The sequence below is a fragment of the Rattus norvegicus genome, chromosome X (assembly GCF_036323735.1).
Source record: "Rattus norvegicus strain BN/NHsdMcwi chromosome X, GRCr8, whole genome shotgun sequence".
In the NCBI taxonomy this organism is placed as follows: Eukaryota; Metazoa; Chordata; class Mammalia; order Rodentia; family Muridae; genus Rattus; species Rattus norvegicus.
The window spans coordinates 110,577,886-110,605,395 of record NC_086039.1 but is presented as its reverse complement, the minus strand read 5'-3'; the positions used below and the strand labels follow the sequence as shown (position 1 = coordinate 110,605,395).

The following is a 27,510-nucleotide window of genomic DNA, read 5'->3' as shown; positions in this document are numbered from 1 at the left end:
GAGGAATTTCATCTCCTTTGAAATTTTCAGGACTCAGCCTGGATCATCACTCATATCTCAGACCAGCATCACAGCTGATAAATGTTCTGGCATTTAGAGCTCTCCTGGAGAAAGGGGGCTTTGTAGTTATTAGACAGACGGGGGATGGGAGGAGGAACACACAGGCAAACTGCAAAGCTATGTGAGCCTAGCTAGAAAGGTAGAAGGCAGTAGTCTGTGGAGGATGCACATGTCTAGAGGATTCAAATTGTTAATCTCTGGGTCAATGCATTTAGGTCAGCTCTAACTCGGCTACAGGTGGGATCAATTTAAAGGATTACAAGTGTCACTCTAAATCCTAATCCAGGTCTTGGTGAGGGGATACCGCAAGTGATTTTCTAAAGGTTTACAATGCCTCACAATTATTTACTCTTTCAATGGAATTTGTCAACAGACTGGAGTCCTTGGTGGGATTATGACAGCCCAAAAGATGGGTGCATTGGAGTAGCTGTGCCTGAGATCTGCATGTTCAGGCTGTCCACTGGAGATGATTGAATGGTGATTTACATGGTAAGTAGCTGATAACTCTTGTCTATGGGAAAGCTTGTAATGGGGGAAAGAAAATCGGTCCACTTGTGAGCTCAGACACTACCTGAGATATGTTACATTTATTGCAATATGTGGTGAAAAGAAGAAAGGAAAGGAAGCAAAGGGAGGGAGGAAGAAAGGAGAGAGGGAGAGAGGGAGGGAGGGAAGGAAAGAGAGAGGGAGGGTAAGAGGAGGAGCTGGTTAGTTCAAGACACGTTTAAATCAAGATTTGGATTTAAAAACTCTCCTCCAAGCTTTCATTTACTTTCTCCCATGGCTCTTTTATTTCTTCCTGACATTGTCTTAGCCAAGCTGTTAACTTAATTCAGGCTGTAACTGCGCAGATCAATCTTCCAGAGAAGTCCCCAGCTTGACGAGCTAAGATAAGGAGTCATTTCCCTCAGTTCTATCCGTCTTAGCTTTTCTTTGTGTATGTTTAGAGAACAGTGTCTGTCCTTGCGAAGCCAGGCTGCCCAGAGGTTGGGGAAGCTACCCATGCTCTGAGCATTGTCTGTGGAAGCAGAACCCTTGTGTAGATCTTCATACCTGAGTTACTTACACAATAATCACAGAACTTTGGGTCAGTAGTGTTCTAGTTCCAAAATTACTTAACTTCAGATTTCCTTTTGGTTGTGTCTAGGCTTCCTATTAACCCCAGGGAACCCTACAGCAGGCTTGTTTTGTAAGCGAGGAACAGAGGTCATTTATATAAGAATTTTATACTTTGTCTTTAAATCAAAATCAACATGTGAAGGCATTCTTACTTCCTCATTCCTCCCTCTTCTTATTTTCACTTCCCCATCTCCATCCCTCCTTTAGTTCCTCTATGCATTCCCCCCTTTAAAGAGTAAGATTTCCTTCTGTAAATCTTGAGTTGGGGAAACAAAATGCAATACTAAAACAACATAGAAAGTTCTGCTTCTTCAGGGAGACCTAGCATTAATAGCAGCCATGCTTAATGCATGACATACAGAAAGAATGTGAGGGCAGATCTTCAGCTTGGTAGAGCATTAACTTTGCAGTTCATGAAGGAAAAGGGCTGCAGCAATGGGCAAGGGACACTTTCTGACCCATGGCTAGAGGAAGGGCCTATGTTATATGTGCATGTAAACTTTGAAAAATGCTTCAAGAAAACCAAATGTTTTAGAACTTGAGATGGGGCAGGCATTAGGAAGACTGACCTGGATTACATCATTACAATGCCAGGCTTATACCAGAGAGGACAGCCAATGGCTTTGATCCACAGGCTCGAATTTCCCTGTTTAAAATGTGAATGCTCTTCACGTACCTGCAATGTATTACAAATTAATACTAATAATGTTGGCATGAACATGCCTCCACCACTTTTTCAAACACTGTTCACTTGAGAAGGGTAGGAGAAGCCATCAAATGTTCTAATTCTTTTTTTTTTTTTTTTGGTTCTTTTTTTTCGGAGCTGGGGACCGAACCCAGGGCCTTGTGCTTCCTAGGCAAGCGCTCTACCACTGAGCTAAATCCCCAACCCCTCTAATTCTTTTACATATCCATGCAGATTATTTAAAGACAGTTTTCTCTAGAGTTGCTTTTCTCTCTATTAATGGAGAAGCCAGAGAGAAATGAGAAAAAAACAAGGGGGCAAGTTTTTGGATTATTTTGCAAAGGTAGCTATTTACCAAGTTCTAAAATAGAGCTGTTTCAAGAACACAGTAATGTAAAAACATCTCATGGCTGCTGTTTAATCCTCTTTGCCAATTGCTCAACAAGTATTTATTGAGCATTTTCTATGTCCCAGGCACAGTGCTAGGTGCTCAGGTTCTAAACAGATGTGTAGGAGCAATATGGTAAGTGATAGCTTTAGAAATCCAGGCTGTCGCCATAGTATAACTCACACTGAAAGAGAAAGTAGGCTTCACATATTAGGGTTTCTATCAAGGATTATAAATCAAAATTTAAAAAACTGGATCTGCCAGTTTGCACTCAGTAGATAAAGGTTGGGTGTGTGACATGAGGAAGAAGCTTTCTTTGAGGAAAAAGGCCTTTCACGGGGGTAGGGGGTGGGGGATGGGGGGTGGGGGGTGGGGGGTGGGTAGTGTTGTTGACTGGTTTATCAAGCACTTTAACTGTGGTATGCTTGGGAATCAGTGTCTGGAAGAAGCAGAGAAGTCAGGATGTCAGAGAAAAAAAGATTATTTAAGATCCCAAAGTCCAGTTTAGGGGGGAGAGGGAAGCAATTTGGTGACAGTTGAATGGTACTGAGTCACTAGCAGAGCTGGATCCAGAGGCCTGGCCTTGTGACTGGCAGCATGGCCCACTTGGCAAGCAGCAAAGAGGAACCAGGGTAATGAAAAGACTGCTGTGTGCCGAGCATGATAACTTATTTAGCTAGCTCTCTTCAAAGAATTGCATTCCACTTAACCACATTTTGCAGATGAAGAAACGGAAACAGTGAGAGATATTCTCCCAAGACATCCCTGAACACCTACGTAGGCTTGCTATATAGTGTAGAGGTACTAGTGACCCCCACTTCTTCCCGAAGCACTGTGCTTCAAGTCAGGTTGTTTCAGGGAGAGGATTAAACATAAACCACAGATTTCTTTCATTTCGATGGTGATTTTCTTTTTCCAATTTGCTTTGTTTCTATACCTCTTGGTCTAATCTATTCTTTCATAGGGGGGTGGGGGAAACTAAAGAAGTCTTAAACCACAAATGAGTCGATAAAACTCAATTTGAGTGTGAGAGAAAGTATAATGAGGTGATCTCAATTATTTTATAGATTAGGGGATATCTGTAAGCCTTCCTTCGCAGTGCTTAATCAACGGGGGTGTAAATCCTCAGTCTACCATGGTGCACCCTCAGGCAAGGTGTCCTCTCAGTACTCTCTCCCCATCTATAATTGATTATGACAGCAGGTGCCTCTAAGCTCAAATGAAGTCTTTAAATTAAGTTGCTATTAAAATAAGATACTACATGCAAAGGATATAGCTAACTGTTTCTCACATACTCAAAACTCAGTAAATGTTAGCCTTTATTATTTGGGGTGCTGATTTTTAATTTAAATATACAGGTTATGGAGCAGAACTCATCAGATTGGTGTATTTGGGTTAAAAGAACCAATTGTTTGTCTTGGTAGTCCACCTTGGGTTGCTATGACAACATATTTGAGGTTGAGTCCTTTGCAAAGAGAGATGTTTATTAAGCTCACAGCTTTGGAATCAGGAAATTCAAGATGTGGCAGCTGCGTGGGCTATGGGCTTCGGCCTACACTGTAATATTTCAGGTGACATTGAATGAGGGGGCACAGATAAGAGATCGCATGGCATAAAACACTAGGAAGAGGTACCAGACTCACTTTATAAGAATATATTCACTTTCTCAAGAACTCATCCATCCCTATGGGAACACTAAGTAACTCCAAAACCCATCAATCCCTCCTGAAGACCCATTCACCTCTTAAAAGTTCCACCATGACACTGGTGGTACATTGGTGATGATGCGTCACCATGAAGTTTGTAATGCACAAGCTCCTTATGAATAACAGCAGCTTAGTTCGCCTTGTTATAAATGAGGGCCAGTTCACCACAAGGAATTGCGTTCATTGCGGTCCATTCCTGGGGGTTGAAAGAGCAAGGACCTGTAAGTTAAGGGGTATGCAATCCAATATCTTTGTCACAAAACGTACTTGAGACAGGAACCCGTCCTGTAAAATGGAAAAACCTTGGAAGGAGAAGAAGGTGGGAGGAGAGGCACATGGCTGTCTGTCAGATCTCAGCTTGTAGCCACACCACTTTAGGTTGTGTCTTACCTGCATGTTTCCACCATAGCACGCAGACCAGATGCGAGGTGGGTTTTTTTTGTTTTTTTTTTGTTTTTTTGTTTTTTTGTTTTTAATGAAAGAGAGGTTAAAGCATATTATCTTTCAGGGCCTAGCAATGAATCTGAGATCTTCAGACATATAGCCATCCAAGAGGCACCTTTTCTCTACCCCTAAAGCTTCTCTTTCTAATGCTTACACCCCTGTCTTCAGTATGTTACTTTTGATCTTCCTAATTTCCCAAGTTACCACCACTGTCCTTTAAAACAACTTTCACTGGTGTATGAATGTTAGCCACAGTAGCTTGTTGATGCTTAAAGATCTACCAGGTGTGCCACAGTTAGGCTTTCTCACAAAATTAGGTGTCGGAGCCAGGATAACATTCAACGGGGCTACCACAAGGAAAACAATTATAGTTTATTACAATAATAATAATAATAATAATAATAATAATAAATAGTTTGACATGATCAGTGTACACCTATGCTAATTATCAACCCAGAGGAGGGCCAAGGCATTATTCTGACATTTGATTCAAGTTAAGTGTTTACTAATGGTTTTCCTCATTATCACCTCTCCTGAGCAATTAATGTTTTTGAATGTATATGTTTTTTGAAATTAATTTTCTTTTGAGGGTCTCAGTCTGTACACTGGGCTATCCTTGAACTTACTTCAGTCTTTTTAACTTAGCTTCCTAAATGCTGTGACGACAGTAACGAGAAATTAATTGGAGGTATTTAAGGTATTCCTGGCCTGGGACTAACTTGAATGTGTTGTTTCTCCATTTCACACACATTCATCTGATTTTCTTTGCTGGGTACTTGGCTACAGGAAATCTTAGTCAAGCAGGGCCTCTTCTCCATACAACCACCCTTATCGTGGCTTATTTCATTTGAAGTTCTGTGAGTGCAGAGAACTCAGTCAGTCCAGTGTCCTTATCCATCCAGAAATATAGAAGCTTAGAATGAGAGTAATACCTCCTCTCAAAGTTATGAACATGGGCGCAATGAATTCAACCTGGGAGGGTTTTCTAAGGTAGCACACAATGGGAAACACTTCACTTGGTTCTTAAAGGGAGAGTTCATCAAAAGAGTCTGAAAGGAGACAATGGAAGAGAGAAGAGGGAATTACACACAGAAGGCATGAGATTTCCTAAATCTTAGCTCTGTCAGATGATGTGACATGTGTCAGAAGAACTATACGACCTTTCTCAGAGCACGAAGAAAGAAGGGCAGGGTATGGGGGGAGAGTAGAGGCAAAGACTGAATCTTTAGCATCTGTTTTCTTGGATTCTCCATGCTTGCCGACTTTAAGTCATGCATTCATTCTTCTTTATTTCCTCATTGTGGTCCTCAAACTTGCATCCCTACTCTTCTGACTGCAAGTCTACTAGGCCCCTATCTTTCACTTACTTGATTTTACTGAGGTGTGATACAGATAAATAATCTGTGTTCTCAAAGTTTTATCATCCTTGGAGTATACAATAAGGTTTTCTTTTTTCCTTAGGAGCTTGTAAGTCATTATGACTTATTTCCTTTCTGATTGTCTTTTAAGTGTTGTGGAGTCTCAGAGATTTGGTATTTTTCATCCTGGAGAAATTCATCTTAATTCTTCTATATCTTCACTCCTATGCTCTTGGTCTGTTACATCTCTTTTATTCATTTTCTTTCTTTTTAAAAAAGATTTATTTATTCTTCAGCACATTGGTGTTTTGCTTGCGTGCATGTCTGTGAGAGGGTGCCAGATTCCCTGGAACTAGAGTTATTGACAGTTGTGAGTTGTTATGTGGGTGCTAGGAATTGAACCCAGATCCTGTGGAAGAGCATCCAATGCTCTTAACCACAGAGCCATTTCTCCAACCCCCCTGTTATGTCTTGTATGGGTGTTTGCAAACTGTCTTTTTTTTTTTAAGTCTTGCCACCCTTCCAGACCATTCTCCACATTGCAGATAGCAGCCATGTCTGATCTACTAGCCAGGCTCATACACAGCTGGGACAGCTATGAGGTTGGCCCAGATAGAACAAGTCATACACATATTAAAATGTTATAAGATTATTTTGTGATTTGGGGGGTGGGTAACAGGATCACACATTTCTGGAGCACGAACGCTGTAGATGACAATGTCTTATACAATGTCAGAAGCTTGAAAACTCATGATATACAGATCTTAGTGATCTGGGCTTTGCTTTCATTGATTCCATAAATCAAGGTCGGCAGAAGAAATAGTTTGAAACTCTGGAATCTAATGTACACTGTTTTTGGTTTTATTTTCAGACAGGGTTTTCTCTGTTAACAGCCCAGGCTGGCCTTGAACTCTCAGAGCAATTCCTGCTTCTGCTTCTTTAGTGTTAGGATTAAAGGTATGCTCTACTACACTCAGCTAAATTCACATATTTTCAACTCTGATGCATTCTACACAGTGTAAGAAACAAAAGGAAACGAAACTCCCTGAAAGCCTTCTAACTTTCCCCTTGTTTGCTCCCTCCCTTCTTGTGGTTGAAAGTAGGAAGTGCTCTAAGTGCAGAGTGCAGAGGTCTCAAACAGGAAGATATCTTTTATAACACCCAGAGATACCCCTTTTCCCTGTTCTCTTCTTTCCTCACGTTCCCTCTACCCAGTTGCTCCTGTCAGTGCGAGCTACCTCAAATAGCACTTCTCTGCACTGCTGCCATCTGTTTTCACCCGTCTGTCTCTAGGAAGGCAGTGTGGGGGTAAATGGACGTCTTGTAAACCATCATGTGTATAATAATACACCAAGTTTAATTCTGATGATTATTCAGGCCATGTTATAAGCACTTCCCATATGTCACCCCTTGTAATTGTTACAAAAGTGTGAGGTAGATAAATCTTATTAATGTTGAATCCACCGGACTTGGTGATGGATTGAATATGGAGGGGTAGCAAACGAGGAACCTCCATAATACTACAGTTTTTGACTGAAGCAAGTGAATAAACAGTGGAAGGAGATGTTGCCATCTACTATGAGGTAAGGAGGACCAGATGAGGAAATGTTTTGGTTGGGGTGGGGAACAGAAAGTTTCACCTTGGGAGGCTGCATTGTTTCAAAAGTGATTTTTTTTTTTTTGCCCTAGAAACTTCAGAAATAGAGTAACATATATTTCCCTCTGCTTGACAGGCACTCAGAAACACCACTGTTCATGTCCAGAGGGCAGAGTAATCCTCCAGTATCTCATCACTAACTTGCTGAAGGGCAGCAAGGCTATGTTCCTCGGACCCTGGCCTTTTTCTCGCCTTCTGTCCTGGTTTGCCATTTCCAGCAGACTGTCAGGACAGCATGGCCTCACTTCCTCCAAGTTCCTGAGATACTTGTGCCTCCTGGCCCTATTACCTCTCATATGGTGGGGGCAAGCACTCCCCTACAAGATAGGGGTCATAGGTCCCTGGACATGTGATCCGTTCTTTTCCAAGGCCCTGCCTGAGGTTGCTGCCGCTTTAGCAATTGAACGAATCAGCCGGGACATGTCATTTGACAGAAGTTACTCCTTCGAATATGTGATTCTTAACGAAGATTGCCAGACTTCAAAGGCCCTCACCAGTTTTATTTCCCACCAGCAGATGGCCTCAGGATTTGTTGGGCCTGCCAACCCTGGCTACTGTGAGGCAGCCTCACTCCTGGGAAACAGCTGGGACAAAGGGATTTTCTCTTGGGCTTGTGTGAATCATGAATTAGATAACAAACATAGCTACCCGACTTTTTCTCGGACACTTCCTTCTCCTATCCGGGTGCTTGTAACCGTCATGAAGTATTTCCAGTGGGCTCATGCTGGGGTCATTTCCTCAGATGAAGACATTTGGGTGCATACAGCCAATCAAGTCTCAAGTGCTCTTCGGAGCCACGGCCTACCTGTAGGGGTCGTCCTGACCTCGGGACAAGACAGCCGTAGCATTCAGAAAGCTCTGCAGCAGATTCGCCAGGCAGACAGAATTCGCAGTGAGTGCTCGCTCCTGGCTAAGGTTTAAATGTGGTTTTGGTTAAAAGCATGACAATCTCTGAAAGCTTTTCTGCCTCCATACCCTAGGCCAACACCTTATCCCCTCGTTCTTTATGCATATGCCTTCTTTCACCCATAATCAGACCCCAAGACTGTGGCTTCAACAGAGCCAAACTTAGGGACTTAATAGAGATTTCAAGAACTCTATGGTCAAATGGGCCAGCACTTGATTGCAGTGGCTGGTATGGAAGAACGACATCAAGAGTCCTGTAGGCACATCCTGTCTTTGTCCCGAGGACCACAGCAGTTTCAGACTAACCACAGCAATGCCCTCCGAAAGTTTTGTCTCATTTTTGTTTGGTTATTTTATGTTCTGGTTTCTTTTCTCATCGAGTGGAGATGTACCTTCTGAGTAGCTCCTTCATGGGTGCCCAGTACCATTTTGTCATCACCCCTGTCCTTCTCTCTCCTTCCTAATAAAGCAGGCACTTCTCCCTGCAGAATGCAGCTCATTGGTATGGAGGGCACTTAGGTGGCAAATGAAAGCAGAGCAAAGCATGCTTTGTGTTCGCTCGCCTCTTGTTTCAAGGGAAGCTTTATGCTTGGAAATAATTTTCCCAGAGGCAATAGGCAGGCAAAATGTGCCCCAGGGGAATTGACTCACGGAAGCTTCAATTACCAACAGGATTTGAGTTAATTTGGGGAGGGAACCTTCCTAGTTCTCTAGAATCAGAGTTTTTTCTCTTACATTTCTGACACTTGGTTTTAAATTTTTTCTTCTATATACTATTTGGTTTTTTAAAAGAAATTTCCTCTTTACCTTCCACTGGAAGTGGCAGTGATATATGGGAATGATGATGCTCATGCCAAACTCTAACCCCTTCACCATGATAGGACCTGTAGCTCAGAACCCACTAGTCAAACTGATGGCTTCTAGGATTAGTCCTGGTCCCAGTCATTTCCTTAACATAGCAATGGTCTTGCTAGAAACTGGTCCATCTTAGGTCTGGCCTATAGCCAGAATCCATTTTAAATTTCAAGTGTCTCCAGTATTGCACCTTAATTATGATCACTGAAGGAAGATGGAAGGCAGAGGTCTATGTTCCAGGAGCTACAGTAGTCCTAGAGTCTGCAAGCTCCAGTCTGTAAGACCTTCCGTCCGAGGCAATCAGCGTGGCTCTGATTATTTCATAGCAGAACTTAGAACCTGTTGAGCACAGAATTACTATTTTTTTATATATATTAGCTGTTTATTGTCTACAAAGTTTTTTTTTATTAACTTGAGTATTTCTTATATACATTTCGAGTGTTATTCCCTTTCCCGGTTTCCGGGCAAACATCCCCCTCCCCCCTCCCCTTCCTTATGGGTGTTCCCCTCCCAACCCTCCCCCCATTGCCGCCCTCCCCCCAACAGTCTAGTTCACTGGGGGTTCAGTCTTAGCAGGACCCAGGGCTTCCCCTTCCACTGGTGCTCTTACTAGGATAGAATTACTATTTTTTAAATGTAAGAAAACATTTCCAGAGAGGAGCTATGTTAGAAACAAAACAACATACTTAGTGTCAGTATTTTATGTCAGAGATTCATGAAGACCTGTGTCTCTTATAAGGCTCATATCCCACTCATTCTAAATACTAAGTTCTTCAAATGAGTGTTCCTCGTTTGAAGTGACTGTCATCTTTGCCTTAATAAGACTTCGTTTGGTCAGAATGTATTTTTTGATGATGATATGTGTTAGCCCATTCATGGGAACGAACGGGGAACCCAACAGAGACTGTTTAAGGAGCAGTGGAAGCGCCTGTGTAAGGGTGGCAGAAGCAGGTGGAGGAAGGAGACTCTGAAAGAGACAGTGTTGGAGGTGACGATAAATCAGTATGCTCCAGGAATACTATTTCTCTATTTCTGACAAACATAAGCCAACTCAAGTGAGTCACAATATGATGAGGTATGGAAACAGAGAAATTGAGTTGTAGGCTGGGTTGTAGACTGAGTGTGAGGTCGTGTTATTTCTGTGTAGAGCGAGCAAAGGAGTACGGGGTTCCTGCAACTGGTACAATTAAGTACACTAGATTTTAGTCTGTCCTAACCAGTGGGTGAGATATGGTAGTAGGAGTTGGAAAAGAGAAGTGAGAGTTTGAGAAAATCAATCTTTGGGTCAATGCAAAGAGGTCTTGTTATGCCTTGAAACCAAGAGCTCCCAACACTGTAACCTAGGTTCTTTACAGGACGATAAAGGGACTCAATAATAAGGAGTTTTCCTAGGAAAATACTTTGTAGCTCTGAATACAGCGAGAAGAGACCCATTCCTTTGAAGAGACCTGGTAATAGTTGTAAGGCTGTATCACATTAACAGTGATGACATTTCTTTTTTTTTTTAAGACCTTACATATTTAATACAGTGTGTTACCCCTGTACAAATGGAAAAAACTTAAGTTCAACATTTCTAGACCAATATGGCTGTTAATTTCTGTACAGTGCCAACTCAACACAGTAAACGGGGATACTTTTTTCGAAAGTTGACAGCACAGGTAAAGTTTCAAAAAATTCAAATTATATATCTGTATATATATATTTATATTTATATAAAAAGACCAATAATAGCAGTGTGTTATGCATCAACAGCAGCAACAGCTTTTCCAGGTTCTGCAGTCATCTGAACAAAACTGTAGAGACATCCAGCACACTCCATTAAAAAAAAAAGTAAAAAAACAAAACCCGAGAAAACAGCACAGTTCTGTTACTCTTGTGGTACTTGGCACCATTTTTTTTTTAATTAGCTTCTCAATCAAGTGATGACATTTCTATATGACAGTGGTATCCAGTGGTGGGTACTGGGGGCAATAGGGATAGAAGGAAGAGAAGATCGGGCACTGCTGCATGTACTATTTCTGTTCCTTACAAATTAATGTTTCCAGTTAGGCCATATTGTTGGTCCTTTATTGGAGTTAGAAGGAGTGTTTTTCTGAGAAACAAATCTGAATCATGTTTGCACAGTACAAAGGCAATGGTTAATTAAACAATGGTGTAATGATAAAGCTAAATACTTTTGGAAGGGAAAGCTGTAGAGGTTTCCTTAGATGTTGGGTCACAGAGACAATAAAAGCAACCACAATTCATTCTACCTCACATCTGAACTGCATTCTACAGTTTACAAGGTATGTACACATTGACCAATTCGCTTGTCAGTATTTTCCAGGAGATAGTTGTTTTCATCTTCAAAGTTTACAGTATCTGTGAGGCTCACAAGAACAAGTAGATAGGTGTAGGCATTATTGGTATCAAATAACAGGGGCGATGCAGCCTCAGAGTAGGGGATTCAGCCTTCCCAAGGTTAGCAAGCCATTTCTTTTAAATCTTGGAAGTGATTGCCAATTATCTTTATTTCCAACAAAGTCAAGTGGAGGTATTGATCAAAGACAAAGACCTCAATTTGCAGTCAGAAATCCTGTGTAGGATTATGTAGGTTTTGCCCTGTGCCTGGGAAACCTAACTGAGTGGATAAGGGGGCCCACAATTCCATCCACTCTCTGCTCCTCTACCCATGAGCCCTGCTGGAGGTTTTTGTCCCTTGACACAAAGGAGCATTCACTCCCCAAGGCAAAGCACCTGAGGGATTGCGTCCACCCAGGAGGGGTTCCCTTTCCCATTCCTACAAAGGCCAGCAGGAAGCCTTACCTCTTGCTCTTCAGAGGCCTTTTCAAATGACCATTTCAATTCCTCCCGTCTTCTTATTTTGAAGTCCTTTCAAGTTAAGCTTACCTGGTTGTCCACCAATTGGAGTTTCCTTTAAATCCTTCCAAATTGGAATTGCTTTATTGTGCCAGTCAAAATGCCCTTCTCTTGTTCTCCCCAAATTAGATACAGTTTTCTTTCTTTATGGCCAGGGGGCCTGACTGGCTTCTTTCCATTGATTACATTCCTCCACATGAAAGAATAATTGATAATACCTAATATTTATCGAGAGTTTATTATATCCTAGGCATTTGGAAAGGACTTTTCATTCAGTTCTTCCAACGTCCCTATAAAATAAGGCCAATTACTGTTTCCCAGTTTTATGCATAAGACTTCTGAGGCAGCAAGGTTAAAGAACTTGCCAGACATCATACAGCTAGTGGATGGGAAAGCAAAGAGATATGCCTTCAGGTTTATCTGATGTAGTGGCTCTCAAATCTAAGTGAGCATCAGAATTTCCCGGGGGGGGGGGGGAGGCTTTTTCAAACACTTTGCTGAGTTCTTTTCTCCAAAGCGTCTGACTCGGAGAGGCTGGGGAAAGTTCCTAGTAAGTTCCTAAGTGATGCTCACCCTGGTTGCCCACGGACTATATACTTTGATAACTGACCTAGGAAAGGACTTTACTGCTTCATCTCTGCTTGAGATATGCTCCTAAAACACACACACTGGAGAGTCTGTGTTTTCTTGATCACGTATAATTCGGCACTTCTGATTTTCTTTCTTAATTTAAAGGGCCGCTGATGAATTATTTTAAGTATCCTCAAGTGTGCAAGGTTTAAGTCCCATCTCCAACACTAATAACAGTGAGACTGGTAAGACTGTGGTGAATGGTGTTAATCCTGATAGAGATTTTTATATAAAATTTGCTATAGATAAATGTAAATGTACAGAAATATAATTGGCAAGAAGACTGCCTGCTTTTATGAACATTACATCTATGTTGTCTATATTTCTTCCCTCCTATACTCTTCCCTCCCTCTAGTCAGTCTTTACAAATCATTAAACTGAAACAGGCTAAGATGAATGTCAGTGGAAGAAAATGGCACAAAAAAGTCAAAAATGCAGGTAGAGGACAAAAAATGAGGGTTTTTTTTGGACAGTGTATTCCTGTGCCTCTGGCTGACCTTGAACTTGTTATAGTTCAGCCTGTGCACTGTGATACCACATCATGACCTTCTTACTAGTGCTGGCATCACAGGAGTGCAGAACACTGTCTGACAACTTTTGTCCTTTGAAGAATATAAATCATCTACCTCGAGGAAATAGTGTAGGAAGAGAAAAAGAAGAGTAGAGGACCCAGGCTTTCATTCATGACATTCCTTTCGAGGAATACTGAGGGGAGGGAGGTTCCTACAGAGTTTTGCATGGAGAGCCCCACAGTCTGAAGGCATGGCTTCCGGCAGCTCAAGTGGAGTTGTGCATATACCAGAGAAAGTGCTTGACTCATCCTTGTAAGATATGATCTCCACAGGATGTATTTTCAGGTCCTTGTTTTGGCTATAACATGTCTTGACTGTTAACAATCAAGATGGAAACTTACAAATTAATATTATTTGATGACCACCTGTTGACCTAAACCTTGTCTAGGATTTAACTTTTCTGTATACTAATCCTTTCCTGACAACAACTTAGAGGTCAAGTCCCATTTTAATGAATGTAATTTTGAGATAATAAAGCTATTTAGTAAAAACCATCTTGTAGAACAGATGCATCCATAAATCCCTGGGCATGAAGCACTCAATCTATTAAATTAAGATGCTGTTGTTTGAATTCAGTGTTTATGCTTTCTACTTTAATTGTGTCCAATGACAAGTTCTTGCCTTGCAAAAATAGAGGCCAGAGATCATTCAATTTCAACGTTTCTTTTTTTTTTTTTTATCCGAAAATGAAAGGGGAAGCTTGGGCTGGATACTTTTAAGTTGTCTTTCTAGTTTTGGAAATTTGGTTAAAAAGGTCATTCATATGTGCCAACGAGAAAAAAAAAGAGATTCAGATTGAGGGGTAAGATAATGGTACTCAGTATTATGTATAAGCTTGCTAGTCTCTACTCATGTAGGCATATATCTTCCAATTGTTCTGTTTTTCTGACAGTATAAATGTGCCCATGTCTCTTATATACTTCATAGAACATTTAAAAAAATGTTTGAATGCAGGTTATTTCTTCCTAGGAATTTGCTAGCATGCAGACATCCATCTAAACAATGATTTGTGTGTGTGTGTGTGTGTGTGTGTGTGTGTGTGTGTGTTTATTTCATGTGTATCAGGATAAAAGGTAAATAGGACACAGTCTCTGACCTTAAGAAGTCTACAGTTTCATAGAAGATGCTGTCATATACAAATTAGAGCAAGAAATACAGTGGGTATCATGGTAGAAGCCAGTTTAGGGTATAGTTGTAACTTCAAATTGGTGCTAGATGTATCTTTGAGTCCAGGAACTTTATTGGTGAGTGTTTTCAAGTATAACACTCATGAGGGAGAGAAAGCAGAGAAGTAAGTAAAAAGAACAAAACAAAAAAGGCTAAATCCAATCCATAAGGGTACTCTGGAGCTGGAACAACCAGAATTGAGATAAAGAGGCTGCAGCTCTCCACCACTATGTGCAGACAGCTCATTGTGTAGGCCTACACAAAGAAAGGGTATAATGTGCTAATAATTGTTTTAGCAAGCACCTTCCCGGGAGTGCAAAAGCCCTGATTTGTAGTTTGCTGATTTCCATAGAGTAAATCACCATCACCATGGCCAATTTCAAGCTAATAACATGTTGTTTACTGGATTACAGATGTCCTGAAAATGTAACCATAGATTCAGTGTAAGTCAACCCCAGCCAGCTTCAGTTCCCTGCTGAAGGCATGTGACCTTGTGAGAGGTGGCTCTTTTCAGCTGAGGTTAATTATTTGTGAAGCATTAGCTCTTACATACTGACATTCTCGGCAGCTAGGGGGAACGTGTGTCAGTCCTAAGTGTGTGTCTGGATGGCAAACCATAATAGTTCCCTCTCATGCACTGAAATATTTGTATCTTAACAAACACAAAGTACTTTGTTCTATTTCATGTTTTCCATGCAGTAATTTCAATATCCCTTAAGGGAATTAAATGTTTGGGTAACCTTGATCAAGTCAGTTTATCACTGCCTTTGCTGGAGAAATGCCAACTGACTTTCTTGCCAAGAATACTCACGAACTAGCCAACTAACTAAAGAAAGTTCATATCCTACCAACCCCAATGGACCTGTGACTTGACCGATTGGGTCAAATGAATTCATGTTTGATGGTGTGGTCAAGCAGAAAGGGTGATGCTAGTTTTAATTTTTCTTCCCAAGTCCAACTCTTGCATTGCCAAACATCTCTGGTACCGCATTTCCCCATTTCTACAGTGTGTGATCTCAGAATTCTTTGTGTGGCTCAAGACACAGCTCCAAAGATACATCTCTTTGGAGAGTTCAAAGGAAGGTGTGAGCATCTGAATACATGTAGGTCCTCTTAAGGTATTTGTTTTGTAGGAAGCAATGGTCATTTAAGAACTCAAATTTGCCTGGATTGTATGTGTATTTTGTGTGTGTGTGTGTGTGTGTGTGTGTGTGTGTGTGTCTTTAAAATCCATGTTGAAAGTTACTTGGTGCATTAAAAATTGAGAGGTGGTAGCTCTCATTCCAAATCCAAACTTTCTAGGAGTCTTTAAAAAGTGTAAAGAAAGCTTTGGAAAACACATGAAGCAATACAGTAATGCCAAAGACAAGTCATTGAATGTAGTTAAGCACACTTAGCTCCTGAGATTAAAGGTTTCATGGAAGCATGTATAATTAATATTTACCAGTGGTGATAGGACTTTTGCTTTTCTTCAAGGAGCTCAGAATGCTTGCCAGGCATTATCTAATTAAACTACTCAATGTACCTGTGAAATGCATTGGAATCTGCATTTTAAAGATGTGGGCACTGAAGCACAAGTGGGCTTAAACTAAACTCATTTAGCATGCCAAGGACAAAATTGGATATAAGACTTTCAGTCTCATGATCTAGCCGCCATTCTTCAACCGTGGCCTACTCTAATCCAGTCTATTCTAGCATAGCCTTGCCAAACAACATAGTTTCATAAGTTTGGGAAGAATTAAATTGAGTGCAAAATAATTCCAATTATAGGGAAGTAAGATTGAAAAAGTTGAGCATATCATCCACAGTTTTAGTACCATTTATAGATGAGTATGGGTTAGTGCCATTCATTTTCTATAATGGCTTTGGTAAGAGTGAGGAACATTAGTCAAAATACACTGGAGTGCACATTTGTAATGAGTGGACAGCAAGAAAGCAATAGTGGCTGTGGGCCTTCTTACACGAGAGTAGATACTATCCATCTAGTGCTATGTACTCATCATATGAATTTTCTCCTTGAATTATCACTACCTCTCCATGAATTATTGACATCTGGAGGCACAGTGAGGACAAGTCATTTTCCCAGAAGTATACAGCTAATACCTCGTGCTATCAGGATATAAACTTAATAGACCTTTCAACCTCAAGGCCTCTGTGTTTGCTGTCCCCAACTTATACTATTATTCCTGTTGAGGATTAGGCTCTCCTTCTGTCTTTCTTCCCTCTATATACAACTTAGAGAGTTCCACATATGACCCAGACTCAACTTAGGACCTTAGTATCTTTCCCATCCTGTGGGAATAGGAAAGAAATAATTTCTAAATGATTGGTTAGAGCACATTTCTTTCTTTTTCCTGTTTGGTTTCTGATTCTATGTTTTACTACCATAACCCCCCTCCCCCCTGTTTCAGTAATCATCATGTGTATGCATTCAGCCTTGATTGGGGGAGAGACTCAGACACACTTCTTGGAATTGGCTCATGATCTGAAAATGACGGATGGGACTTACGTCTTTGTCCCCTATGATGTACTGCTCTACAGTTTACCTTATAAGCACAGCCCCTACCAGGTCCTGAGGAACAATCAAAAGCTCCGGGAAGCCTATGATGCTGTGTTGACTATTACAGTGGAGTCCCATGAAAAGACCTTCTATGAAGCCTTTACAGAAGCAGCAGCCGGTGGAGAGATTCCTGAGAAGCTTGACTCACACCAAGTAAGTGCAGACACACAAATTGTGTCATAAACTGAGAACATAAAAAAAGGGAAAACAAATGGCTTTTTTCCTTTACCAAATATTCTGAGGATTAATTCCCTGTCAGATGAATAGCTGCCAACATTTTCCCCAGTTCTGCTGGCTTTCTCTTCTCTCTGGTGACTAGAAAGAAGGAAAGAAAAGCATTCAGCATGTGGTGGGGCTGTTCAATGGAAACTAATAAAATAGAGGTCTTTTTTTGTGACCCAAGTTTGGAACCAATTCACCAAATTGTGACAGTGGGATATAACTGTGGGCTATAACTGTGGACAACTGGGGAAACCTGGGAGTGGGAGAGATGGTCTTCCCCAGTAAGCACACCAATCCATTGTCTAGGGCCAAATGGCCCTCCCTGTAAACATACATACAAATAACATTATACAAACTGAGCAGGGTATATTTAGGAGTGAGTGTGTGTGTGTGTGTGTGTGTGTGTGTGTGTGTGTGTGTGTGTGTGTGTGTGTGAAGGTTCATGTCACTTAAGGACTACACTCAGAAGAGTGAGGGGAAGACAGGAAGGCAAAGGAGCTGCTTACATTAGAGAAATATACATGCAAGCTCCCTCTCTCCCTTTCTCCCTTCTCCATTCTTCCTTCTCCTTTCTGCCATTTCTCCCTTCTTCCCTCTATTCCACATTCCCTGTGTCTCTTCCTTCCTTCTTACCCTCCTTCCTCCCTGCCTGCTTTTCTTCCCCCCATTCTTTTTCTCTCTCTTCCTCAATTTCTTCCTCTCTTCTTCCCTCCCTTTTTTCGCCTGTCTTCCTTCTTTCCTTCCTTCCTTCCCATCTGCCTGCCTGCCTGCTTCCTTGCCTGCTTTCCTCGCTGTGTCTCTGTCTCTCTCTGCCCCCCTCCCTTTCTTTTTCTTTTTTCCGGAGCTGTGGACCGAACCCAGGGCCTTGTGCTTGCTAGGCAAACGCTCTACCACTGAGCTAAATCCCCAACCCCCCCTCCCTTTCTTGTTGGGCAAGGTCTTGCTCTACCGGGCATAGGCGTGGAACTTGCAATCCTCTTGCCTCTACTTCCCAAGTGTTAGAATTCCAATTGTGTGTACCCATTTCCAGCTCATATGGTAGCTTCTATAGATTATACGTTATATGCACACAGTATGCATTTATAAAAGTAGCTAGAATGGCATGTGAATATATTTCAAAGTACAAGAATTTACTAATATTAGTTCTATTAATTCTCACTATTAATTACAGAGGGCCCCACAAACATTGTACTAAATAATTATTAATTTTGCAAAATGTAAAACAGAGAGCTCTGGGGGTGGTCACCCCAGGAAATCTATAAAGTCATCCAAGAATCAGCTTGTTTTCACTGTTACCCTTCTCAAGTCATGTCATGATAGTTTTGTTTTCACTCATAAACTGGTTTTCCTTATGGTACCCGAATGACTGCCCCATTTCTGGACATTGTACACAAGTATGGATATTCAGAAATGCCAAACAGAAATGTTCCTTTCTTGTAATGTGTTCAAGATTGGGAAAATTTTCTCAGAAGTTACTCATGTAGACTTTCCCCCACACCTTCTTTGTTACAATTGTGTCTCTTTCCCATGCCTTGATCGATAATCTGGAGAGAGGAATGAGACCACTGTGATTTAGTCTATAGATGCTGGCAGACTATGAACTAAGCTAAATTCAGCTAGCAAAGAAGAAGGGGGATTGTGCCTAATGGCTACATTCTCCAATGGCATGCTTTCATTCCAGCTTTTATTTGTCCAGTTGCTTGTTCTTCTATGAATAAGTGATTCAGATCAAATTTAGGATTGCATATGGTTTCCTGCCTTGATAGCAAAGATTTCTCAAATTGGTTTTCTTTTAAGAAAACTGACTCACAAAAATACTGATAGTATTGGATTTATTCTGCATCACTGCTGATACGTCGATTAGAAATCTCTTAGGGGATATACAGACACACAGACACATAGAGACAGAGACAGAGACAGAGACAGAGACAGAGACAAAGACAGACAGACAGATAGACAGACAGACAGACACACACACACACACACACACACACACGCACACGCACACCTGTAAAGCAACTGTCCACAGGACTCTCTCAGATTAATAAGACTTGTTGGTCAGACCAGACATTCACAAATGACTAGGTTGTTAATTTTTGTGCCATTTAAGCCAATGATACACAGCATCATATAAATATAGTCTGAAAACTCATCTTTTTTTCCTATGATTATTGGATTTAGGGAAGAAGAGGAGTGTGTGTGTGTGTGTGTGTGTGTGTGTGTGTGTGTGTGCTATGCATATGTATGAACACATATATTGATATAAAAACTCAGACCTTGCACTCTAGATATTTGATTCAATCCCTTTGAGCTTGTACAAAACATAAGATAATTAAGGCAAAAAAGAGACACCATTAGCTTGGTTGCTAGGCAGCCTGCATTCTGCTTTAGACAAGGAAATAGAGAGCTACAACAAAGAATACAGAGCTTATTTTTTAAAGGCTTCTTGGATGCATTTCTACTCCCACTTTTCAGGTACCTAGGCTAAACTGTATAACTAAAGGATGTAAAGAATGATAGGAGGTTAGATAATTAGCCTCCTGTCTCTTCTAAGCAAAACTCCCATTTAAAACATAACTCTTTTAAAAGGGTAGTTTTGAAGGTAGCTGGTATAGCAGGAAGAGATTATAATGAGAAGCTAAACAAACTTGGGTCTAAATCCCAGCTCTCCGGGGAAGGTGGATCAATGAAGACTCAGTTACAGCAAGATAGAAGTAAGAAGTTGCATAATAGGTGACTATAGATAAGATATTCTAGCATGTTTCTCAAAAGGTAGAAGAAAAGATTTTTTAAGAATATTTTCATTATCGAATGATAGCTTATATGTGTTAGTTATCTGATGTTACAATGATTACATTATAGAGGTAAACATGTATAAAAGCATCACATGTTCATGCATAATTTTGTGTCATAATGTGTCAGTTAAAAGCAAGCAAAAATAAAAACATCAAAACCAGATCTCTTCCTTCCTATCTTGGGAACGTTGCTTGCAATTGATGACTCTGTTTTCCCATCTGTAGAATGGGGAGGCCTATCTCTTGGGATTCTTGTGGTGATTAAACAAAGTAGCATGCATAAACTGAATAGCTGAATGCTTGGCTCACTCTTATCTTCCCTATTTTTCCCCCCTTGAGGCCAGTGTGCCATTGTAGATTGATGGTGACCCAGTACCAGTCCGACTTCAGCTATTAATATTTTCTTTGTTTCAAATTTGGAAAGCTTTTACCTTTTGACAATGTAATGTAAGTTTTGTCTGATCAGGTTGCATAAGGTTCTTTACATGCAAGTATATAATTGCTTGGAGCAATCCTCTCCCTTGTTTTTTCTTACCCCTCCTATTCATTGTTTTTACACCCCACTTCCCAGACAGTGTCTTTTCTGCTCTCACAAAATCTAGCCTTTGACTTTCTTCGGCTTGGGGAATTTTAAGTCAGTTTTTGCAGACTAAAAAATTGCATGCATTCGATGTTGACCTATCTCTGTGCTTGCTTTTTAAAAATTATTTTATTCATTTCAATGTTGGTCTATCTCTGTGTTTATTTTTTTTTTAATTATTTTATTCATTCCAATGGTGGTCGACCTCTGTGCTTACTTTTTTTTAAATTATTTTATTCATTTCAATGTTGGTCTATCTCTGTGCTTATGTTTTGAAAAATTATTTTATTTGTTTACATTCTGGTCATTGCCTACCCCTAAGTTCCCCCTCCCACAGTTCCTCATCCCACTCCTCCTCCCTCTTGCCGCCGAGAGGGTGCTCCCCATCCACCTGGCTTCCCCCTTCCCTGGGGCCTCCAGTCTCTGCAGGGTTAAGCACGCTGTCTCCCACTGAGGCCAGACCGGTAGACCTCTGCTACATAAGTGCCTGAGGCCTTGGACTGGCCCCTGGGTGCTCCTTGTTAGAGGCTCAGTCTCTGGGAGCTCCTGCTGTCTGGGTTAATTGAGATTGCTGGTCTTCCTACGGGGTTGCTCTTCCTTTCAGCCTCTTCAATCCTTCCCCTAATGCAACCATAAGGGTCCCTGACTTCAGTCCAATGTTGTGAAAAGACTTCTGTCTCAGTCAGCTGCTGGTAGGGCCTCTCAGAGGACAGCCATGCCACGCTCCTGTCTGTAAGCACATAATAACATCAGTAATAGTGTCAGGCCTTGGTGTCCCCCCATGAGATGGTTCTCAGCCATTCTAGATTTTTCTGTTGTGGGTTCTCTGTTTAACTCTGTATCCCATTTTAATTGGGTTATTTGAGGTTTTTTTTTTTTTTTTTTTTTTTTGGAGGCTAACTTCTTGAGTTATTTATATATTTTGGGTATTAGTCCTCTGTCAGATGTAGGGTTAGTGAAGAGTTTTTCCTAATCTGTCGGTTGCCAATTTGAATTTGTCCTATTGACTGTGTCTTTTGCCTTTCAGTTTCATGGGGTCCCATTTATCAATTGTTTTTTATCTTAGATGCTGAGCCGTTGGAGTTCTGCTTAGGAAATACCCCCTATCCTCACCCAGTGCCAATTAATTTGAGGCTCTTTCCCACTTTCTCTTCTATTAGATTCAGCGTGTCTGGTTTGATGTGGAGGTCCTTGATCCACTTGGACTTAAGCTTTGTACAGGGTGATAAGGATGGATCGATCTGCATTCTTCTACATGTTGACCTCCAGTTGAACCAGCACCATTTGCTGAAAATGCTATCTTTTTTCCATTGGATGGTTTTGGCTCCTTTGTCAAAAATCAAATGACCATAGGTGTGTGGGTTCATTTCTGGGTCTTCAATTCTATTCCATTGGTCTATCTGTCTGTCTCTGTACAAATACCATGCAGTTTTTATCACTATTGCTCTGTAATACTGCTTGAGTTCAGGGATAGTGATTCCCCCTGACGTCCTTTTATTGGTGAAAATTGTTTTGGCTATCCTGGCCCTGGGCTTTTTTGTTTGGGAGGTTTTTGGTGACTATTTTCACTTCTTTAGGGGTCATGGGGGACTGTTTACATACTTTACATGATTTTGATTTAACTTTGGTATCTGGTATCTGTGTAGAAAATCATCCATTTCATCTAGATTTTCCAGTTTTGTAGAGTGCAGGCTTTTGTAGTAGGATCTGATGATTTTTTAAAATTTCCTCAGGTTCTGTTGGTATGTTTCCCTTTTCACTTCTGATTTTGTTAACGTGAATAGTGTCTATGTGCTCTTTAGTGGGTTTGGCTAAGGATTTGTCTATCTTGTTGATTTTCTCAAAGAACTAGCTCTTGGTTTTTTTTATTTTTTTGTATTGTTCTCTTTGGATGGGTATCGGCCAGGCTCTGTGCTGTTGTTGTTTATTCCGTTTCAGTGAACAGGTAAACTGCTGCTTATTGAGTCAGCATGTGTTAAGCACTGTGATTAAGTGCAGAGAGAGGAAAAGGAACACGACAGGAAAAGTTTCTCTCAGTGGTATGGTGGAGCCAGTCACCAGAGCCAATATGCTGTATCTGCTACCAATTCAGTGTTTACTGACACCATTTTGGTAGCTTGAAATTAGGTATGGAAAGAACGTTGACATGACTAGAACTTGAAAATGCTGCAGATGAAGCTCTTGTTGTGTCTGTAGAATCAATGTTAAACATTTATTAACCTATTGCTATTCCTGTTATGCTGCATGAGGCTTACATTCTAGGAGTAGAGAGAGATAAAATAACTGAGTGAATGAGGAACAAGTGAGTTCTGGGTTTGCAAATGTATTAAAGATAGTTCCTACTTAAAATAATGTGATTGATTAAAAAGTAGGGGTATTGAGTCTGGAAGGAAGGTTTAGTGGTGAGAGCACTTGCTTCACTTGCAGAGAACCTGGATTTCTTTCCCATGGTGGCTCACAACTATCTACAACTCTGGTTCCATGGAATATGACACTTCTTTCGGCCTCTGTGGTTCCTGCACACATGTGGCACATGTTTACTCATGAAGGGTTACACACACACCTAAATCAAATAGATACACCCTTAAAATTCTTTTGCTAATAACTTTCAATGGAATTGAAATTTCTCTACATAGGCTTCATTACCTCCATCAAAGACTTCAAGTACACTTAATTTATTTAAAAGGCAAAATATAAAAGTAAAACTAAGCAAGTAAATTATGAAAGAGATGAGAGCACATAGATTTCAAAGTAGGGAGATGCTGAAATGTTCACACCAACAATAAAAAACAGACCTTAAAATTTCATCTTCTCCTTCAGACGTATTCACTATCATGTGCCTGCGGTCTTGATTCTTGTATAACCCGTCCCTCGTTCTCCCTGTGTGTGTGTGTGTGTGTGTGTGTGTGTGTGTGTGTGTGTGTGTGTGTGTGTGTGTATGTCTGTCTGTGTGTTTGTGGGTATGGACTTGTGAATACAGAGCAGGGGAGTTGCTCTAGGCTGGAGTTAAGGCTACCTGACATGTGTGCTTGAAAACAATCTCAGATTGTCATCAACAGCAGTGTGATCTCTTAACTGCAGAGCTGTCTCCCATGCCTGTTTTATTCTACCATACTCGTTGATCTATCTTGATTTCTCAGCGTGGGTCACTTGTTGCATTCCTATTACAGTGGAGGAAGACTGCTAGGCTTTTTTTTTTTTAAAAACACTCTTATCCTTCTTCCAATCCTCCATCTTATGTTCATATATTTAGTTAAATACAAGTATATTTTACTCGTCACCTCTCTCTTTTTTTGTAGACAGTCTCATGAGTCCATTTATCATGTGACAAAGGAGGATGGCTGTGGACTTCTGATTTTCTTAGTTCTATTAGTGGCTGCTACACCCATCAGTGTTTTTTTTTTCTTCCTATTATGTCTTTTATTCTTTTTTTCATATATTTTCAAATATTTCATATTTCCTCCCCACCCCCTTTCTTTCCCCTTCATCTCCTTTATCCCCTAGGTCCACCCCTCTCCTCTTCCTCTCAGAAAATAGTAAATCTGCTAGGGACATCAACCAATCACAGCACAACAAGGTGCAATGAGACCAGGCACATAGCATGGCATCAAAGGCCAAGCAAGTAGGAGGAAAAGGGCCCATATGCAAAAGAATCAGAGACAGCCACCACTCTACTGTTAGGATTCCTACAAGAGCACCAAGCTACTCAGCAAAAACACGTGTGCAGAGGTTAGACCCCTACAGGCTACCTGATCTCCCCCCAGTGCCTGTGAGTCCTGGTCAGTTGATTCTGTGGGCCATGTTCTTGTGATGTCCCTGACTCCTCTGTTCTTCCACAATCCTTCCTCCTCTTCCTCTACAGGACTCTCCGAGCTCCTCCTAATGTTTGCCTGTGGTACTCTGCATCTGCTCCCATCAGTTGCAGAGTGACGTCTCTCTGGTATCTTTGATGTTGATTCTGCTAGGCTCTGGTCCCAGCCACACAGTGGATAGATTTCAGTATCATTCAATGAAGATTGCAAAAAGCAAAAGTGTATGTGGGGCATATGTTACAATACCAGCAAAATTTACCTTGCACACAAAATAAACCTACTTTAATTTGCATTTCATAGTAATTCCACGCTTCCTGATAAGACTGTAAAATCCTCTCAAACAATTTTATAAATGGTAAAGCCCATAAAATCCCTTCTCAACTTTATTTTTCTTGAGGCCCTTTGTCTTTCTAGTCTGGTGTAAGCCTATACACTTTTAAGAATGTCCCACAACTATTTGTCTGAAATCTCAATTTTTACATTTAAAAAAATGTTCCTTTTCACTTCTCTGTTCTGGATGCACTACATTTCCTAACTCCCATGACACCCATTTTTCTTGATTTGTTTTCTCATTTATTTTGTCAAGCACATCTCTCAGTAGCCTCTGAAGAAAGCATGTTGGGTAGACACTTAAAGTATCATGTGTCCAGAAAGTCTTTAGTCCATCCTTTGCTATATCAGTCTTGGAGAAAAATCATTTCTCTCAGTTCCGTGAAGTTCACTTGCTGTTTTTCTGGGATAGGGGGCATTACTGAGGATGGACATTAGGACCTCACACTTGCTAAGCTACCATTCTACCACTGAGCTAAATCTTCAGCCTTACCTATCTTTGTTTCTGATGCTATGAACCATGATGGTGTATGAGTCTTTCACATATTGTATACTATTCCTTTGGTAGAGCCTTTTGGTCTAGAAGCCCATTCTTCCTGGGAGATTTTGTTTTATTATTTATTTGACATTATTTTAAATAATTTTTGTCATAGTTATCTTTAGGAAGGCAAGTAGGGAGGAAAGACTTTCTGGATTGATTTTTTAAAATATTTTTTCTCCATCTTTATTAAATTGTGTATTTCTAATTTATATTTCAATTGTTATTCCCCTTCCTGGTTTCTGGGCCAACATCCCCCTAACCCCTCCCCCTCCCCTTCTGTATGGGTGTCCCCCTCCCCTTCCTCCCCCCATTGCCACCCTCCCCCCAACAATCCCGTTCACTGGGGGTTCAGTCTTGGCTTCCCCTTCCACTGGTGCCCTATGATTTTGGAATATTTTATCTAAATAAGTAACAAGGAAGTAGGGACGCAGCTCAGGTGGCAGAGTCCATACCCAGTGTGCAGAAATCCCTGGGTTTAACCTACAGCACTGCAGTTCACTAATCCCAGAACTGGAAGTAGAAGCAGAGGGATTAGAAGTTTAAAGTTATTTGTGGTTACATAGGGATTTTGAGATCAGCCTGAGATACATGAGAGCCTGTGTGAAACAGACAAACAAACAAAACCACAAAATGATGAACAAATAAATAAGGCAGATTAGTTTCTAGTTCTATTTTACTATAATTTTAATGCATATTTTAAAAATTAGTGGAATTCAAATTAGTATTTTTTTAAAATATTTTTTAATCTTTATTAACCTGAGTATTTATTTACATTTCAACTGTTATTCCCTTTCCCGGTTTCCAGGCCAACATCCCCCTAATCCCTCCCCCCTCCCCTTCCTTATGGGTGTTCCCCTCCCCACCCTACCCCCCATTGCCGCCCTCCCCCCCTTGCTGCCCTCCCCCAACAGTCTAGTTCACTGGGGGTTCAGTCTTAGCAGGACCCAGGGCTTCCCCTTCCACTGGTGCTCTTACTAGGATATTCATTGCTACCTATGAGGTCAGAGTCCAGGGTCAGTCCATGTATAGTCTTTAGGTAGTGGCTTAGTCCCTGGAAGCTCTGGTTGCTTGGTATTGTTGTTCATATGGGGTCTCAAGCCCCTTCAAGCTTTCCAGTTCTTTCTCTGATTCCTTCAACCAGGGTCCTGTTCTCAGTTCAGTGGTTTGCTGCTGGCATTCGCCTATGTCAAATTAGTATTTTTATGTGCACATCCATGATGTGTTCACAGGGTCTGTGCCCTCTATCCCCTAAATACAGTTCCTAAAAGTACTTCTTCATTTACTTTGGCCCTTTCTTCCTTTTATCCTTCCCTTTCCCTGGAGACCCCTGTTCTATTATGTACGCTTACGAGTTGATTTATTATTTTTCTTAAATGACTAAGAACATATGGTATTTATATTTCTGGCTTGTCTTACCTAAGATAAGTTTCTCCATTGCCGTCCATATCTCTGCAAATGACAACATTTTATCTCTAACGGATGAGTGTTCTATGTGCTTCCTTTTCTTTATCTGTTCATCTGCTGGGAGGATGCATCTGGCTTGCTTTGCTATTCTGCCGATTCTGAATAATGCTGTAAGCATTTCATCTGCGTTCTCGTTCTCTATATGCTGGGCTGATCTTTTAATTGTTTTATTGTTCTCTTATATGTCCCATTTATTTGATTTAGTTGACCTTATCGAATCGCCCAACTGTGTGCTCTTAGCCTTTTACCAATTCTTTTTAAAAATGCATAGTTTCAACATTTTTATTTCTAAGAGTCCATTCTATTTTAGTGGTGTTCTGTTTCATCAAGGACAAACTGCAATTGTCCTTCAGTAGTTATGGAATATTGGTTTCAGAATCTCCTCCAGATATCAAAGGCTATGTTTTCTCAAGTTCTTTACATAAAATGGTATGGTATAACTTGTATATATCCTATGCTGATCCTCGTTCATACTTTGAATCACATTTAGATCATTTATGATGCCTCATACAAGTGCTATACATGTCTTATACTATATTATATGGAAAATAACAAAAGCTTCAAATACACACACATCATTTTCCAGTATATATGCATACAGATACATGCTTACAATTTTGTATGCATGCAAGTATGTGTGTGTGTTGAATTTTTTTTTTTTTTTTGCTTAGCATTTGGTTGAAGTTGTAGATATGGAACTCAAGGACACGAGGAGTTCTTATTTCTTTAAAAGTATCATAGCTTCTTTGAAGCTCACTTCTATTTTTTCCCCTTAGTTCCTCATTTTTCATGTTTCTTTG

General features: G+C 40.7%; 1 protein-coding gene across 1 annotated transcript in view; it reads left to right on the top strand.

Annotated features, from left to right (window-relative positions):
- The first annotated feature begins 378 nt into the window (after window positions 1-378).
- Window positions 379-27,510, top strand: part of Gucy2f (guanylate cyclase 2F) — a 97,835-nt gene continuing 70,703 nt past the window's right edge. Inside the window, exons 1-3 of the mRNA NM_053831.2 lie at window positions 379-549; window positions 7,494-8,309; window positions 16,818-17,119. Coding sequence (NP_446283.1) covers window positions 7,580-8,309; window positions 16,818-17,119 — 1,032 coding nt within the window. The 5' untranslated portion in view covers window positions 379-549; window positions 7,494-7,579. The remainder of the gene's footprint in view (window positions 550-7,493; window positions 8,310-16,817; window positions 17,120-27,510) is intronic.